We start from the raw sequence: 16,069 nt of genomic DNA on the forward strand, positions 1-16,069 counted from the left end.
AACATCTAGTCCGTTTTCTTGTCAATTTCTTGATTTTCTCCTGCTTCTTTAGTTTGTACACATAGTTTCATCTGCATGGGCGATGAACAATTCATAGAAACATGTTTATTCTTGATTGTTGATGCAGTTGTTTAGATAAATATTTCAAGAGCGTAAATTTTGATTGTTAATTCGCATATACTCCCTCTGTAAGGAAATATAACACTTCTTTACAGAGGGAGTACTTGTTTAGTTTAAATTGTTCATGCACTTGTTTACATAAACTTTCAATAGCGCCAGAATTCCTATACTATCTGCCGTCATATTCATCTCGGCTTATTGTTATCATGTTATTGTCATGCTTCATGTCTTATACTGGTTTCATCAATTACAGTCCTTCGGCATGGTGTTCGAGAATGATTATGCTGCTAGGGCAGATGGAAATACCAAAATTTGTGTGAAGTACACGAACAAGGCTAGCTGTGTTGAGTACTGCATTAGAAGATTCAAATACTGGCTGCGCAACGAAGAGCAGAAGATAGTTGCACTGGATGTGGAGTACACCTGGCCTCGTGGCCCGACACAGATGGTGGCCGTGGTCTAGTTATGCGTTGGCATCTACGTCCTCGTGTACCACATAAGCATTGCTGATGAGCACTGCGGCCTGCTTGCTGCCTTCCTGCTCGACGAGGAGTACACCTTTGTTGGGGTGGACATCAACAATGACGAGAAAAAACTCAAGCATGTTGGTCTGGTGGTACAAAACTTTGGGATATCCAGAATATGTGGAGAGTGCCTGATCCAGTGACGATTAAGCCAAAGTATGGCTTGGCTGACTACGCTGGTTCCATCATCCACCACAGCTACAACAAGATGAAGGACGCTATCAGAGAAGATGACCACCATATATGGACAGAAGCGCCCTTGCCCTTGAAGAACATCTATTATGCTTCCATGGACGCGTATGCCACCTACGATGTATACAGGCGGTTGGTGAACTTCCAGAATGGGTTCGAGAGTCAGCGCCAGCATCTCACCAAACCATCTAGGCGGTCAAAGAAGTCCGGAAGGAAGAATGAATCAACCTAAAATGTTTCTTCTATTTATCTAGCTGATAATCTGTAAACTTTATTGTTCTGCTAGTAAGTCGTAAGTTCAAATTTCTTGCAAGTTGAATCATCCTTTATTCTAGCTGTCTTGCCTAATTTGATCCACGTTCACGATATATTATACTTAAGACGTTTATTTTGTTTCGGTTTCGCTAGCTATGATACAGAATGCGATAGCCATTTTTACCAAAAGATTATTTCAGATTTATAATGAATACTGTTCTCAACTGGGTCTGAATAGAGAATTTTTTTTAATTGGATAGAGAAAGTTCATTTTTTTAATCAAAAGAAGAGTCGCCCCCTCTGATTTTCCATTAACAGAAACCACATGGTCTTTCAAGCCCCTGATACAAACTACAGCTAGAAACTAAAGTAATCAACTAGCAGCACAAATCATAGATGGTAGCAAGCCTAGCCAGACTTAACATGAAGGTCCAAAAAATAAAACTACGGCAGAGATGCGCAGGCGACACCGCAGTACCCTGTGACTCCATGCTCTAGCCTGTACAATTCACCTGCTACATGCTCTAGCCTGCGCATATAGACCATCAGCACCTCTTTGCTCCCAACATCAGCACCTCTTTGTTTACCACCTTCATCTGCAATATAGACCATCCCATGATCCACAAGCAAATTAGCTAAACAAGAATCATAAGATCACTATACCATTTATTTTGTAATCTCACATTATTCCTGCATTGCTAAAGAGTCAAGAACACAACTGATGCCCTTCCCGCATCTCCTACGCACACACTCATAGGTAGTTCTAGCATCTTAACTCCATCATTTAAAATATTAATAAAACCCCTTAATGATTCCATTTGCATTACCATCGTTCATGATTATAGCCAGGGAAACAGCAGCCAATAAAGCAACCACCTGTGAAAGACCTATTTTGAGTCCTGAATAGGGCAGAATCCTAGCATTTACTCTAACTGCAACATGTCCTCCTCTCATAGTCATCATCACCCAAGACATAATGAAGACGTAACCCCATAGATGCATAACTGCTATCAACATAGTTTTCGCACTATACCTAGTGTAAATGACACTCTTGCGTTGTCGTGCTACATTTGTGGCTCCTCGGTCAGCATGTTCATAACCACCTCGATCTGAAGATCTTCACGGGTGGTGGCCTTGAAACCGAAAAGAACGGCTTTATGAACCTTAAGCTCTTCACTGTCCACAAAATCACTCCATCCCTTGCCGAAGATGATGCGGCCATCATCACACTTGTGGTACTTAGCCGGCATGAAACTGTCCTTGCACAGCCGAATGCCAGCGAGCCCATCTCCCGGTATCCCCCCATCTCCTAGGGTCTTCAGGGCATCGACAACTTTCACCGGTAATCTCTGTATGCACGGTCCTAGGAAGAAAAATTATCAAATATGTGAAGGAGCAGTAAACAAAAGGATCTTCAGCTACATCTACATATATTACATAAGGATCTTCAGCTATGGGAAACAAAAGGATATGCAAAAACAAACATCAGTGTATTCACTAGTTTCAGCTACAATAGCATATCTTTAACTTTCTCTCCATGAAAAAACAAAGAAAATTGCATAAAAAATAGAAAATACTAGTACACCAAAAACATACCATCGTCTTTCCTCCTATGTTCGACTTGGTGAAGCGGTGGACAACAAATGCATCTATAACCTTTCTTCATCGCCAAAAGGTCATGTAGGTTACGCTCCTCTTGCTTCATAAGATTAATTCCCTTCGTTATGACAGCTAATTCTAGAGGATCTTTACGCTCTTCGTTTTGATCGCATGTCCTTGGTAGGTTGCAGCAGTACACCATAGGAATGTCTTCAGTCAAATCGAAGGAGACAAGCTCGCCTTCTCGCAGGTCGAAGTCTTCAACAAACCTGCACCAGTTTTCACCACAGATGATCGCCCCTGAATTCCCTTTGTACACGCCAAAATCATACATGCGGCTCCCTCTCGCTTGAAAAACAATGAACTGTCTGGGATGGCGCTGAACTGGTGCCTTGCGTAGCATGGCACCATTTGTTGATGTAGAATTTAATTGCTATTTATTTCCTACATTTTGTTAATCTTCAAAGTAGAGGGGAACAAACACAATACAAGTAAAAATTGACATGATTATTTATACCACATCTGAAGTGTCCCATCTAGCCTGATGGTAAATGTCAACCCATCAGCATTGGGCCTGTTGCAGTCCTGTCGACAGGTTATGCACACCACCTGTGTAAAAAAAATAAAATGAAGAAAAGCAAAGGATGAGAATTTAAGAAAAGGGCTTATGCATGTAAACACACTAGGCAACAATCATATAGTATAATCAACGAAGGTACTGCATCAGTAATCAAAAATCATACACTTGAACTGAGTGAGTGGCTCGCCCTCCGCTCCTCATAACCCCGCAACGCAGCGCGTGCCCGCCGCACCATAGCTTGTTCAGACATGTCCTTCTCTTCATCCTCGACCGGCAGCATGGGCTCACCCCGAGCGTCAATGCGCGGCATTGGCCCCTCCTCCTCTACAGCACAACTGAGGTAGTGTCTGAGACTGAGTAGTAATATATGAGAAAAGTCCTATGTAAACATAAATCCTACTACTGATGTTACTCGGCCAACCCGAATGTACATACGCACACCTTCAACATACAGCCCATCTACATACATCCACATCCAACAATATGTTCCTTGAAAAAGAAAAGAAAATCTGTTCTGGACGGACGAAAGATCGTCAGGGTAACCAACTCAATTAGCCACTTGTCTGTCATGTTGGAGAAAATGAATTTACTTCACTTTTTCCTAGTACTACATAACCACACAAAATAAAGACTAAAATAATTCCTAAAAACTTTGATATCTTGTACGCCCTCACATTTATAATCTTTAAAATATGAACTAATTTGGGCAACAGAATTAAGAGTTTATTGTTATTTTCCTACAAAGATACAAATATTTAGATCAAAATTTCATATTCCGCAAAAAAAACACTGCAGTAAATATTATTCTGACAAATGTTTAGTTGACTTACAATCTAGGACTACAAGTTAATGGCTGCCTTACTAAACCCAACCTAATTTCGGCCTAAAAAGGAATTTAATCCACTAGCCCAGCTTATAAGTTTTGAGCCCACCCTCTGGTTTCTTCCTGGATTGGCCACTGCACAAGGCCAATATTTTTTAAAGTTTTTAAAGGACTGTTTGCTGAAATTTGCTGCTATTGTGTTACGCATCTGCACTTGTTCACTGTTATGAAAACCCTGGAATACCGAAACCCTAGAAAAAATACCCAGCTAGCCACCGATGTAGAAAACTTCCTTCAATCTCTGCATCGCCTTCCACCTAACCTCCGATTTAAAAATTCTAACTATCTAATCTCTGACTTTGAAAACCATATCCAGCTCCCGAAACGGCAACACAACAAGGAACAAAGAAGTCAAAGATTACAAGTTAGGGTTTCTCACTTCACCTAGTCGCCGGTAGTCGCTAGGTGCTTGCTGGTGGCCTCCCAATCTCACTCCGCGCTCTTCTGCTCCAACCGTCGAGAGCGGCCAGGCGAGTAGGCGGCGGGGTGGTTTATGGGGATGGTGGGGGTGAGGGGGGCGGGGGTGTGTGGGCGATGGGGGTGATGACACGAACCCTATCCATGTCAAGCACAGAAAATAACGGCCCGTGGTGTCCAGTTCGTAAAGAAACAACCAAACAGGCCCACAGGCCGCTTACCAGTCACAAAGTAAAACCCTTTGTTACTAATAAAAAAACACAAAGCAAAATCCTTTTGTCTAAAAAACAAAAATAAAGGAAAATCGTAAAAAAGAGGGAAATCCTTTTTGGGTGAGTTCAACATGAACGTGATGGTGAGAGGCTCAAGGAGGAGTTTTCTGCGTTTACAACACCTTTGTTTTAGAAAAAAAAATGCACCTTACAATGTGAAATTATAAAATCGTTATTAATAAGTGCTGAAAATTCCTTATTTATAAAAAATTGTTTCTTTCCAGAAAAACAAACTTCAATAATGGGGGTAGGTAATTGCGTCGCCTTTCTCACCCCCCCCCCCTCGCATATTCGGGCCATTTACCGCATTTCTATGGTTGTAACCTCGAAAGTTCAATATCTTGTGCGGCCACCATGAAATCATAGCAGGGAATGGGATGAGTGCCCCATGTTAAGCTCTTTGGTCCATATATGTGCCATATGCTACCAACGGGAGGCATGGCCTCGAAGCCGTTCTCTACGGCTATGATGCCCGTCTGCTGTCGTTATAATCAATGCAAATTCGTGAGGGTCTAAAAATTTACCGGACCTGGTGTGGTGTCATCGTACAACCCCTAGAGGGTGTGGTAAAACATCGAGAGCAGCATGCACTGGCCCTCACATAGGCTGTGTGCAAACGGGACCATATCGCATGTCGGATCAAGCCATCGAGAGAGAATGCGTCCGGCCTGTGAAAGGAGTGCGGGGCCCGTTCCTTCATTTGCCTCAAATATCGATGCCACGTGATGTTAGACCTAATAACTAAGGCATGTCTTGTGCATCGCACTCAACTGGACCCACAACATGCATCCACACATGTCCACGTATGAGTCTAAACGGCGGGGACGCATGGTTCAGGGACTGGCGTTAGTGGTGTGAGTCCAGTTTGGATGTAGCTACCAAGAGGTAATGCATGAGTCTAAACGTCTACAAAGAGGATGCATGTCCACGTATGAGTCTAAACGTCTACGTGATGCTCCACACGTGGGTCTAGACGGCGGGTCTGCATGTGCTTTGGATATAGCTACCAAGAGGTAACGTGTCCGGTTTGTGTCTAGGCGGTGCTTCACGGGGCCTGGTGTGGTCTCGTCGTATGACCCATGAAGGGTGTGGTCAAACACCAAGAGCGGCACGCATAAGCCCTAATGCGGGCTATGTGGAAGGCATGCCATATCGCATGCTGGATCTAGCCAATGGAGGGAACGAGTTCGGCATGCAGACGGAGTGCGGGGCCCGTTCCTTCATTTTCCTCAAAATTCGTTGCCGCTTCATGTGGGCCCTATCCAAAAAGGCCCGTCCAATGCATCACACACAGCTGGATTCACACCATGCATGCACACTTGGCCACGTAGACACCCACCGTAAACCTTTAGCCAAGTTGACCCACACCATCCATCCACCCTTGACCCCACCTCGGTTCGTTGGATCTCCGACGAGTCCTTCCCTCGGTACGCCAAGCATGTTAAAACGACACACGGCTACACGTCTTGCACACCAAGATTGGCGCATCATGCACTAGTGCCAACAAACATGTCCAGCTGAGCATCTTTGCCCATTATCTGGATCGAGGCGGCTAGTGGTGCATGTTGTCGGCCCGATTGCCTAGCGGTGCGTGCTATGGGTAGACATGAATCACATCACATTGGATCAAGATTCCCCTCTCTTGTACCAGACGCCGGAGCAGCACACATGCATGGTAGAAGAATCTGCGTGGTTGATGTGGGAGCTTGGATGAGACGCCATGGGATAGGTGCATGCTGAAATGCAAGATTTAGGAATTGGTAACAAAATGAAAACGACAATTCAATTGTTTGTGCAGGTGTACAACATGTTTTAAGGAAAATGTGGAATATGACACGTTCACATGCATTTTGGCAACAAGTGCACTTTTCGAGGGGAAAAACAGGTAGCCCCCGTGCCTCCCATGATTTTTGTTCCATGTATTTCGCCACAAATATTGGAGGAAAAAAGAAAAATGTATTTTCCCCTCAAAAAATGACTTGGGAAGAAAATCTGAAGTAACCATATTTAGCTACTCCGTGGAGGTTTTCCCCTGTGGGGAGATTCGATCTACCTCTCCTTGATTTTAGGGTGAGTTCAACGTGAACGTGATGATGAGAGGCTGAATCGAAGAAGGAGTTTTGTGCGTTTACAACAACCTTTGTTTTAGAACTGTATAATAATAAGTGAAAGAGAATATGTGAAAAAGAAAAAAGAAAAAGGATATGCATACATGATGGGCCAGCCCAACCATCTACAGGGACGCGTGGTCCAGCACGCGGGTGAGGTTCGCCTGGGACAGCCCAACAAAATTTGGCCCAACGCTGAGACGGACCGGGCGCAACTGACGGGTGGTGGGAGTTTAGTCCCACCTTGCCAAGCGAGACGCGCACGCACCTACTTATATACGCAGCTGAGAGACCAATTGCATGACCCTCTCTCATTGAAACATCACGTTCCCTATCCACTTCTGTGTATGCCCTGTGGGGCCTACTAGCAGGAGAAATCAACATCCCACGGGCCTGCATCCTGGCCCATATGCCTGGGTTTCTAGTCGTATGCAGGCTGTGGGTTTGATATCTCCTATTAGTTGGTGGGCTTTTTCTTTTCCAAATCACCCATTTTTTTTACACAATCACATCCATGTAATAAACATGATTATCAAATAAAATTCAGCAATAATGAAGTTTACACTGTCCCCTTAAGGTAAAGTCAAAGGAATGTACCTGAGTTTCACTGAGCCACTATAAATTATATAAAATTCTAAAAAAATTGGAAAACTTTCAAATTCTGTCTATGTTTATGAAAAGATCATGTGTACAAAATTTCACGTGATTTGGATGTGGTCGAAAAAACCATCTTGTTAGAAAAACTCGCTTAAGTGAGACCAAACGGTCCGTCTGTAATGAAGTGATTTTTTTGACCATCTCCAAAATAACCCCAAATTTAATGTACACGATGCCATAAATGTAACAAACGGGATATCCAAAAATAAAACTCAATATTTTTAGGTTTACACTGTCCCCTTATGAAAAATTTCGTGGTAAGGCAAGTGAGGTAGCTCATGACCATAGCCATGGCATACATTGTTCAAATGGCCTCAAACCGTTCCCCTTTACCCAAGTTGACCCACACCATCCATCCACCCTTGACCCCACCTCGGTTCGTTAGTTCCCCAACCAGTCCCTCCCTCCGTAAGCCAAGCATGTCAAAGCGACACACGGCTACCCGTCTTGCACACTGAGATTGGGCATCATGCACTAGTGCCAGCAAACATGTCCAACGGAGCATCTTTGCCCATCGTGGACACTACCACATGGTCTAGATCGAGGTGGCTAGCCGTGCATGTTGCCGTCTTGGTTGGCTAAGGGTGCATGATATGGGTCAACATGAATTGTGTTGCATCACATCTAGATTCCCTTGTCCGGTACAGGACGCCAGAGGCCCGGAGTAGCACGTGCATGGTACAAGAATCTGCACGGTCGCTGGCGGAGCTTGGATAAAACAAATTTGACCTAACTGACATGGGGTAGGTGCATGCTGAAATTCAATATTTAGGAATTGTTAACAAAATAAAAACGACAATTCAATTGTTTGTACAGGTGACACATTCACATGCAATATGGCAACTAGTGCACTTTTGGAGGGGAAAAACAGGTGCACTCGTTCCACCGTGCCTCGCATGATTTTTCTTCCATGTATTTTGCCACAATATTGGAGGAAAAAAAGAATGTGATTTTGCCTCAAAAAACGACTTGGGGAGAAATTCTCAACTAACCATATTTAGCTACTAGGAGGAGGTTGCCCCCCGTGGGGAGATTCGATCTACCTCTCCTTCATTTTAGGGTGAGTTCAACGTGAACGTGATGGTGAGAGGTTCAATGTGGAGCTTTGTGCGTTTACAACACATTTGTTTTAGGAAAAAATAAGCACCTTATAATGTGAAATTATAAAATCCTTATTAAAACATGCTAAAAATCCTTATTTTAAAAAACTTGTTTGTCTTGCCAGATAAAACAAACATAAAATTATGGGGATCGTTTATTGCATGGCCTTTCTCCCCCCCTCCCTCCCATATTCGGGACATTTACCACATTTCTAGGGTTGTAACATCGAAAGTTCAAGATCTACGGCGGCACATGAAATCGTAGCAAGGTTCGGGATGAAAGCCCCATGTTAAGCTCTTTGGTCCATATATGCACCATATGCTACCAAAGGGAGGGGTGGCCTCGACGCCGTTCTCTAGGCTATGATGCTCATCAGCTGCCGTTATAATCCATGCAAATTATCGAGGGGCCGAAAATTCGCGGGACCTAGCGCAAGTGTAATCATACGACCCCTAGAGGGTGTGGTAAAACATCGAGAGCGGCATGTGTAGGCCCTCACGTAGGCTGTGGGCAACTGGGGCCATATCCCATGCTGGATCAAGCCACAGAGTCGGAATGTGTCCGTCCTGTGAAGGGAGTGCGGGGCCCGTTCCTTCATTTGCCTCAAATCTCGTTGCCGCGTGATGTTAGACCTAGTAACCAAGGACCGTCCCGTGCATCGCACTCAGCTGGAACCACAACATGCATGCACACATGGCCACATATGAGTCTACACGGCGGGGATGCATGGTTCGGGGGCTGGCACAAGTGTCGCGGGTCATGTGTCTAGGTGCTACTCCACTTGGGTTTAAACAGCGGGGGTGCATGGTTTGGATCTAGCTACCGAGAGGTAACGCGCCCGGTTTGTGCCTAGGAGGTGCATCACGGGGCCTGGCGTGGACTCATGATATGACCAATACAAAGATAAAACAATCCATTTAGGGCTGCCTTTGATATAATGTACAATTCGCTGGCATGAGATTTTTTTCTTCTAATACCAGATTGCAGATTTGGAAGAATGGGAGAACTACCTACACCTGAGGGAAGCTTTCAGAAAGAAAATCTTCAAGTGGCTCATGGCTGCAAAGATTGTGTACCGGCGTAACGGTCTCTATAAATGCCCATTCTGCAGGAAAGAGAACCAGCATTCCAAAACCACAACAATTGCAGCTTACAGAAAGAGGTGGCATCTTAAGGCAAAACATGTCGAGTTGGGCAACAAATTGGGGAGGGTGAAGACCTAAAAGCATATAGTCATGTTTGTTTTTTGTGTTCTATCGACACCAAATGTAAAAAAATATGGGCCCACATGAACAAGTATCAATCTTTATCTCCTTCGACGGTCAGTGCCACATTGGCCAACATGAACAAGTGTTGATCTCATTGGACTTCCATCCTGGCAGAATTCGGTGTCATTCTGAACCTGCTTCATGGGAGGCCTTTCGGGACGGGAAGGGTCCGTTTCGAAGCATGTTTTTGTCGACATCCTTGAAGTGGACCAACAACCTTGTACCAACATGACTAGCATCATTGCCAGGTTTCATAGCTTTTTGACGTTGTAAGGATTATCTAGGGCTTTCGCGTCGATAAATCATATAATACTTATGTTTTTTTCTGCGCCTGTTTTTTTTCTGCGCTCGAGGGTGGGCTGCCATGCATTCGTGTAGTTGGGCTGTGTAAAGAAGCCCACCCATTGGACCGAGCGATGTCCGCCGCCGTTGCATGCGCCCGAGCGAGCCTACGTTGCATGCGGTTCCATGCATGTGTCTGCTTCAGCCTACGTTGCATGCGTGCACATACGCGAAGGAGCACGCGCCGCAGAGCCGTCCCCGGTTGACCCGACCGACGGCACATAGGGCAGCACTTAAAATTCGCATTTTGATTCACACTACAGTTTCCCACGCGTGTACACCCCCGATGCCGCGGTGGGTGGAAAATTTGTTCACATTTGACCCCATTACTGCCACTGTGGCTATTTAAGCCACCTATCATGTTCCTCTTCCTCTCACACCCTTCATCCATCTCCCATACTCTCCCACCTGCATTTTGCACCTGCCCTTCTTCTTCTTCACCACAAACAGCCCCAAGAACCAGCCCGCCACAGCGATGCAGTACACCGGGCCAACCTACCGCTTCCCCCCCACCGTGCCGGAGATGCTCTATCCCGCCGGGGTGTACGTCTAGAGCACCCTTAGTGTGTGGGCGATGTCAAGGTGGAGGGGCGCAAGGGGGTTCACCGACTTCTTCCTTGGGGCCGGCTAGAGGCACCTCCCTCGGGGATCTCCAAGGATGTACCGAGTCGAGGAGGTCATCCACAACGGGGTTGTGGTTGCTATCCTTGCCCACTTCACCAACCCCTTAGACGTGTTCTACCTCCTCGGCCGCGTGTTCTGGTGTGGCTGCGAGTTCATAGCTTTCACCACCCATAACATCTTCACGGACTACGACAACGTCTTCCCCACCGACAAGCGCATGCACACTCTGTCGTACCCCATCAACAACACCGCAGAGGAGCAGTGAAGGGCGCCCGGAGGAGGAGCAAGGAGGAGCCTTGTGGAGAAGCGGCGGCCATTTATCTATCTATCTATCTATCTTTTTAGCTAAAAAATCTATCTATCTATATTTGTCTTGGTGTTATTTAAGTTGTAAGCGTACTATTAATTCATGTTGTGGGCTTTGGGTGGCCCGAATTATCTATATTTATTATACAAAGTTTTACAGTGGTTGGGCTTTTTTGGAACCGTTTTAATCTCTGGCATTTTAGTCATAGGAAAAGATTGTCTAAAAAAAGTCATAGGAAGAAAACAATCACGCGCCGCCCCTCTCATCCAATGCAGAACTGCCGCCGCCATCGTCCTTCCCCTCACCCATCGCCATTACAACCGCGACATCTCCTCCCTCTCCTTCTCCTCCTTCTCGCGGCCGCAACTTTGCTCGTCTCCTCTTCCACATCCCACCCCCTTCTTCCATCCACGCAAGAACCTCGATGGAGGAGCAGAGCGCCGGCGGAGACCAGGTCAAGATGGCCAGGTTGGTGGAGATCCGTTCTTGGTTTAACAACATAAGGCAGTTGAACTGGACGACAATGACCACTTTGAGGGAAATGACATCCAGGGAGAAGAAAAAGCTTTTCCCCCCGCCCGCACAACCGAGGCACGACATCGAGATCCTCCTGTGGGCGATGGAGCTGGACAATTTGTCTAGCCCGTGGGACAGGCGCAGGTGGTGGGCGTTCAGATCCAGGGTAGAGCATCCACTGGATCAGGAACCCACAATGCACGAGGTGCCGTTGCAGATTGTGGAGCCTCCAACCGAGTCGGAGATGACTCCGAAACGCAAGAGGAGGAGGACAGTGGTCGCGACATCGCTTCCCCGCCGTTCTCCACGCTTCCCTCGCCGCTCCCCTCGTCTGAACGGCGGCAGTACCGTTGTTTAGAGTAAGCTTCCCCACTCCTATTCTTCCTACTGCTCGTGCTTACAGTTGTGGTGGTAGTGATTGAGTACATGCTTTTGGGGGCTGGATTATGATGTATATGAACCCTATGCTAAATTTGTACTGTTGTAGTGGTAGTATTTGATGTTCACCTGCACTTCTACTCCAAAAATGTGTTATGTGTCTTTCTATTATTAAGTGCTTGATACTATATTTGAACCTTTTTTTGAGTTGTTGATTGCTTTTTGGTAGAGCTACCAGCTCTTATGGAGATGCTCATGTTGTATGTCTTGTTCTCCATGATTTGTACTAGCATTCTGTGCAATTAGATGCCATGACAAGCCATGTAGCATATTTATTTATTGCCTCCAACATGCCATCATATTACTCTGTGCATCTCAGCAAGTATAAATCTGTCAGCTATAAAACTTTGCGAATTTGCTTGATGGTTCCCACTAAACTATAAACCCCCCTTTTGTTTTCAATGTAAGCCACTAACATCCGGGTCCCACGGCAGTCACGCACACACAAATGCTCCCAGTCATGTTGTGACGCCCCCGATTTGACCGTACACTAATCATGCACGCAAATGTGTACGATCAAGATCAGGGACTCACGGGAAGATATCACAACACAACTCTAAAACATAAATAAGTCATACAAGCATCATAATACAATCCATGGGCCTCGAGGGCTCGAATACAAGTGCTCGATCACAGACGAGTCAGCAGAAGCAAGAATATCTGAGTACAGACATAAGTTAAACAAGTTTGCCTTAAGAAGGCTAGCACAAACTGGGATACAGATCGAACGAGGCGCAGGCCTCCTGCCTGGGATCCTCCTAACTACTCCTGGTCGTCGTCAGCGGCCTGCACATAGTAGTAGGCACCTCCAGTGTCGTAGGAGTCGTCGTTGACGGTGGCGTCTGGCTCCTGGACCCCAACATCTGGTTGCGACAACCAGATAGAAAGGAAAGGGGGAAAAGAGGGAGAGAAGCAACCGTGAGTACTCATCCAAAGTACTCGCAAGCAAGGAGCTATACTACATGTGCATGGGTATATGTGTAAAGGGGCATATCAGTGGACTGAACTGCAGAATGCCAGAATAAAAGGGGGATAGCTAGTCCTGTCGAAGACTACGCTTCTGGCCATCTCCATCTTGCAGCATGTAGAAGAGAGTAGATTGAAGTCCTCCAAGTAGCATCGCATAGCATAATCCTACCCGGCGATCCCCTCCTCGTCGCCCTGTTAGAGAGCGATCACCGGGTTGTATCTGGCACTTGGAAGGGTGTATTTTATTCAGTATCCAGTTCTAGTTGTCATAAGGTCAAGGTACAACTCCGGGTCGTCCTTTTACCGAGGGACACGGCTATTCGAATAGATAAACTTCCCTGCAGGGGTGCACCACATAACCCAACACGCTCGATCCCATTTGGCCGGACACACTTTTCTGGGTCATGCCCGGCCTCGTAAGATCAACGCGTCGCAGCCCCACCTAAGCACAACAGAGCGGTCAGCACGCCGGTCTAATCCTAAGCGCGCAGGGGTCTGGGCCCATCGCCCTATGCACACCTGCACGTTGCGAACGCGGCCGCGAGCAGACCTAGCAACCCACACGATCACGGCGGTTACGTCAAAGCGGTCCAATACGGCGCGTGCCACTCAGTCGCTGACGTCACGAAGGCTTCGGCTGATACCACGACGCCGGGATACCCATAACTACTCCCGCGTAGATGGTTAGTGCGTATAGACCAAATGGCCAGACTCAGATCAAATACCAAGATCTCGTTAAGCGTGTTAAGTAACCGCGAACGCCGACCAGGGCCAGGCCCACCTCTCACCTAGGCGGTCTCAACCTGCCCTGTCGCTCCGCCACAAAGATCCACTTGCGGGTACTCCTACGAGCCGACCCAACTTTAGTCATCACATGTGTCATGTATATAGTATATAAGTATATACCCGTGATCACCGCCCAGGTGATCACGGCCTGATAGTATAGCACAGCAGACGGACAAGAATGTAGGGCAACTGATGGAAAACTAGCATCCTATACTAAGCATGTAGGATTGCAGCTAAAGGTAACAACAGTAGTAGCAAGGATAGGCTATGCATCAGGATAGGATATCGGAAAGCAGTAACATGCTACACTACTCTAATGCAAGCAGTATAGAGAAGAATAGGCGATATCTGGTGATCAAGGGGGGGGCTTGCCTCGTTGCTCTGGCAAGTAGGAGGGGTCGTCAACTCCGTAGGTACCGGCGAAGGGGGGGAACATCCGGGAAAGTATTCCCGATGTTTTGTGTTTTCGGACAGACGGACTGGAGGGGGAATGTTGCTAGATCGATAGGTTAGGGAGGTGTGGTGGACGAACAGACTGCGAAATCGGATTCGTCTCGTCGTTCTGAGCAACTTTCATGTAGAAAACATTTTCATCCGAGTTACGCTTTAAAAGATATGAATTTTCAAAGATTATTTGAATTTCTGGAATTATTTGAATTTAGCAAAAAAAATGAATTATGACGTCAGCATGAGGTAATGCTGACGTCAGCAGGTCAACAGGTCGGCTGACCAGTCAAACCAGACAGGTGGGTCCAGTGGGACCCACATGTCATTGACAGGGCACTAACAGAATTTTATAATTAACTTAAACAAGGTTATTAGCAGGTAGGCCCCACCTGTCAGTGCCTATTTAGATTAATTAATTAGTTTTATTTATAAAAACATTTTTTTTGGTAATTATGCGGCGGGAACCGCATGTCAGTGGCTGGGGCCTGCCCAGTCAGAAGTTGACTGGGGTCAACCCAGTCGACTGGGCCACCAGGACCCACTGGCAGCGACCCAGGGGGGCCACTTAGCCACGTCGGCGGACGGCGCCGGAACAGCTCCGGCGAGCCAAATCGCGGCGGCGCGCGGCGGGCTCGGCTCGGGTTTAGCGCACAGGGGGTCTCAGGGGCCGCGGTTGCTTGCGTTCGACGCGGCTCGACGCCGCTCGTCGAACGGTGGCGGTGCGGGGTGCTGGGGAGGGCGGAGCGGAGCGCCAGGAGCTCGCCGGCGGCGGGGTGGTTCGGGCGTGCGGCAGAGGCGGGGCTACGGTGCGAACCGGGGCAAACCGAAGAAAGGGGCGAGGCCTACTCGATGCGGCCTAATGCGGCGCGGTGGCTACGGCAAGCTAGCGAGCTAATGGAGAGGGGGAGGAGGTAGAGGAGCTCACCGCGCGGCACACGGAGGCCGGTGAGAGGCTTAGTAGCAGCAGCAGTCGCCGGAGTCGAAGAAGACGGCGGCGACCCGAGGAAGAAGGCAACGGCGTTGGGGGGTGATGTAGGGGGTCCCGGCTCGAGCAGGTGGTCGGGGAGGACGGGCTCGACGCGGCGGAGCTCGTGGACAAGTCGGGGAGGAGAACGGGGCTCGGTGGCCGCGGAAACGACGGCGGCACGTCGCGACCGCGCTCGGGCGGTGGGGAAGGAGGGAGCGGCGTGGATCTGGGGGGGAGGGAGAGGCGCAGAGGCCGAGAGGGGCAAGTGGGAGGGATGGGCGGAGGCCGAGGCGTTGGGGCGGCCTTATCCTCCCCCGTCGCCGGCGAGGTGGTGCGGCGGGGACCTGCCCCTGTTCCCACCCCGGTCGGGGGAATAGGGAAGGGGAGGGCGACCCGGGGAGGTGGGCTAGGCCGGCTGGGCCTGGGGTCGGCCCAGTTGGGCCAGGGTCCAATGGGGGAAGGGGGTTCCTTTTTCTTTTTGTTCTGTTTTCTCTTTTGTATTTTCTTTTCTTTTTATTTATTTTCTTTTCTGTTTTACATCATTTTAAAATAGTTAGTCCTTTTCTAAAAATATGTTTTCTCCACATTAATTATCAGTGCAATATCTGGCACCCACCGAACATTTTTGTTTAAATTTTTGAAAACTTTTATTATTGACATTAATTTGAATTTAAATTTTGAAACGGTTTCGAATCAT

General features: G+C 47.3%; 1 protein-coding gene across 1 annotated transcript; it reads left to right on the forward strand.

Annotated features, from left to right (window-relative positions):
- Nucleotides 1–382: 382 nt before the first annotated feature.
- Nucleotides 383–1,068, forward strand: LOC141027163 (uncharacterized). The gene is made up of 2 exons (XM_073504133.1): nucleotides 383–577; nucleotides 760–1,068. Exons 1-2 carry the CDS (start codon nucleotides 383–385, stop codon nucleotides 1,066–1,068), a joined length of 504 nt encoding a protein of 167 aa, XP_073360234.1.
- Nucleotides 1,069–16,069: the final 15,001 nt, after the last annotated feature.

Source organism: Aegilops tauschii, chromosome 1, assembly GCF_002575655.3.
Source record: "Aegilops tauschii subsp. strangulata cultivar AL8/78 chromosome 1, Aet v6.0, whole genome shotgun sequence".
Lineage (NCBI taxonomy): Eukaryota > Viridiplantae > Streptophyta > Magnoliopsida > Poales > Poaceae > Aegilops > Aegilops tauschii.

Coding starts and splice junctions, on each gene's coding strand:
- LOC141027163 (XM_073504133.1), top strand. CDS start 383: ATGGTGTTCGAGAATGATTATGCTGCTAGGGCAGATGGAAATACCAAA. Junction 578..759: donor CGACACAGATGGTGGCCGTG/GTCTAGTTATGC, acceptor TGGGATATCCAG/AATATGTGGAGAGTGCCTGA.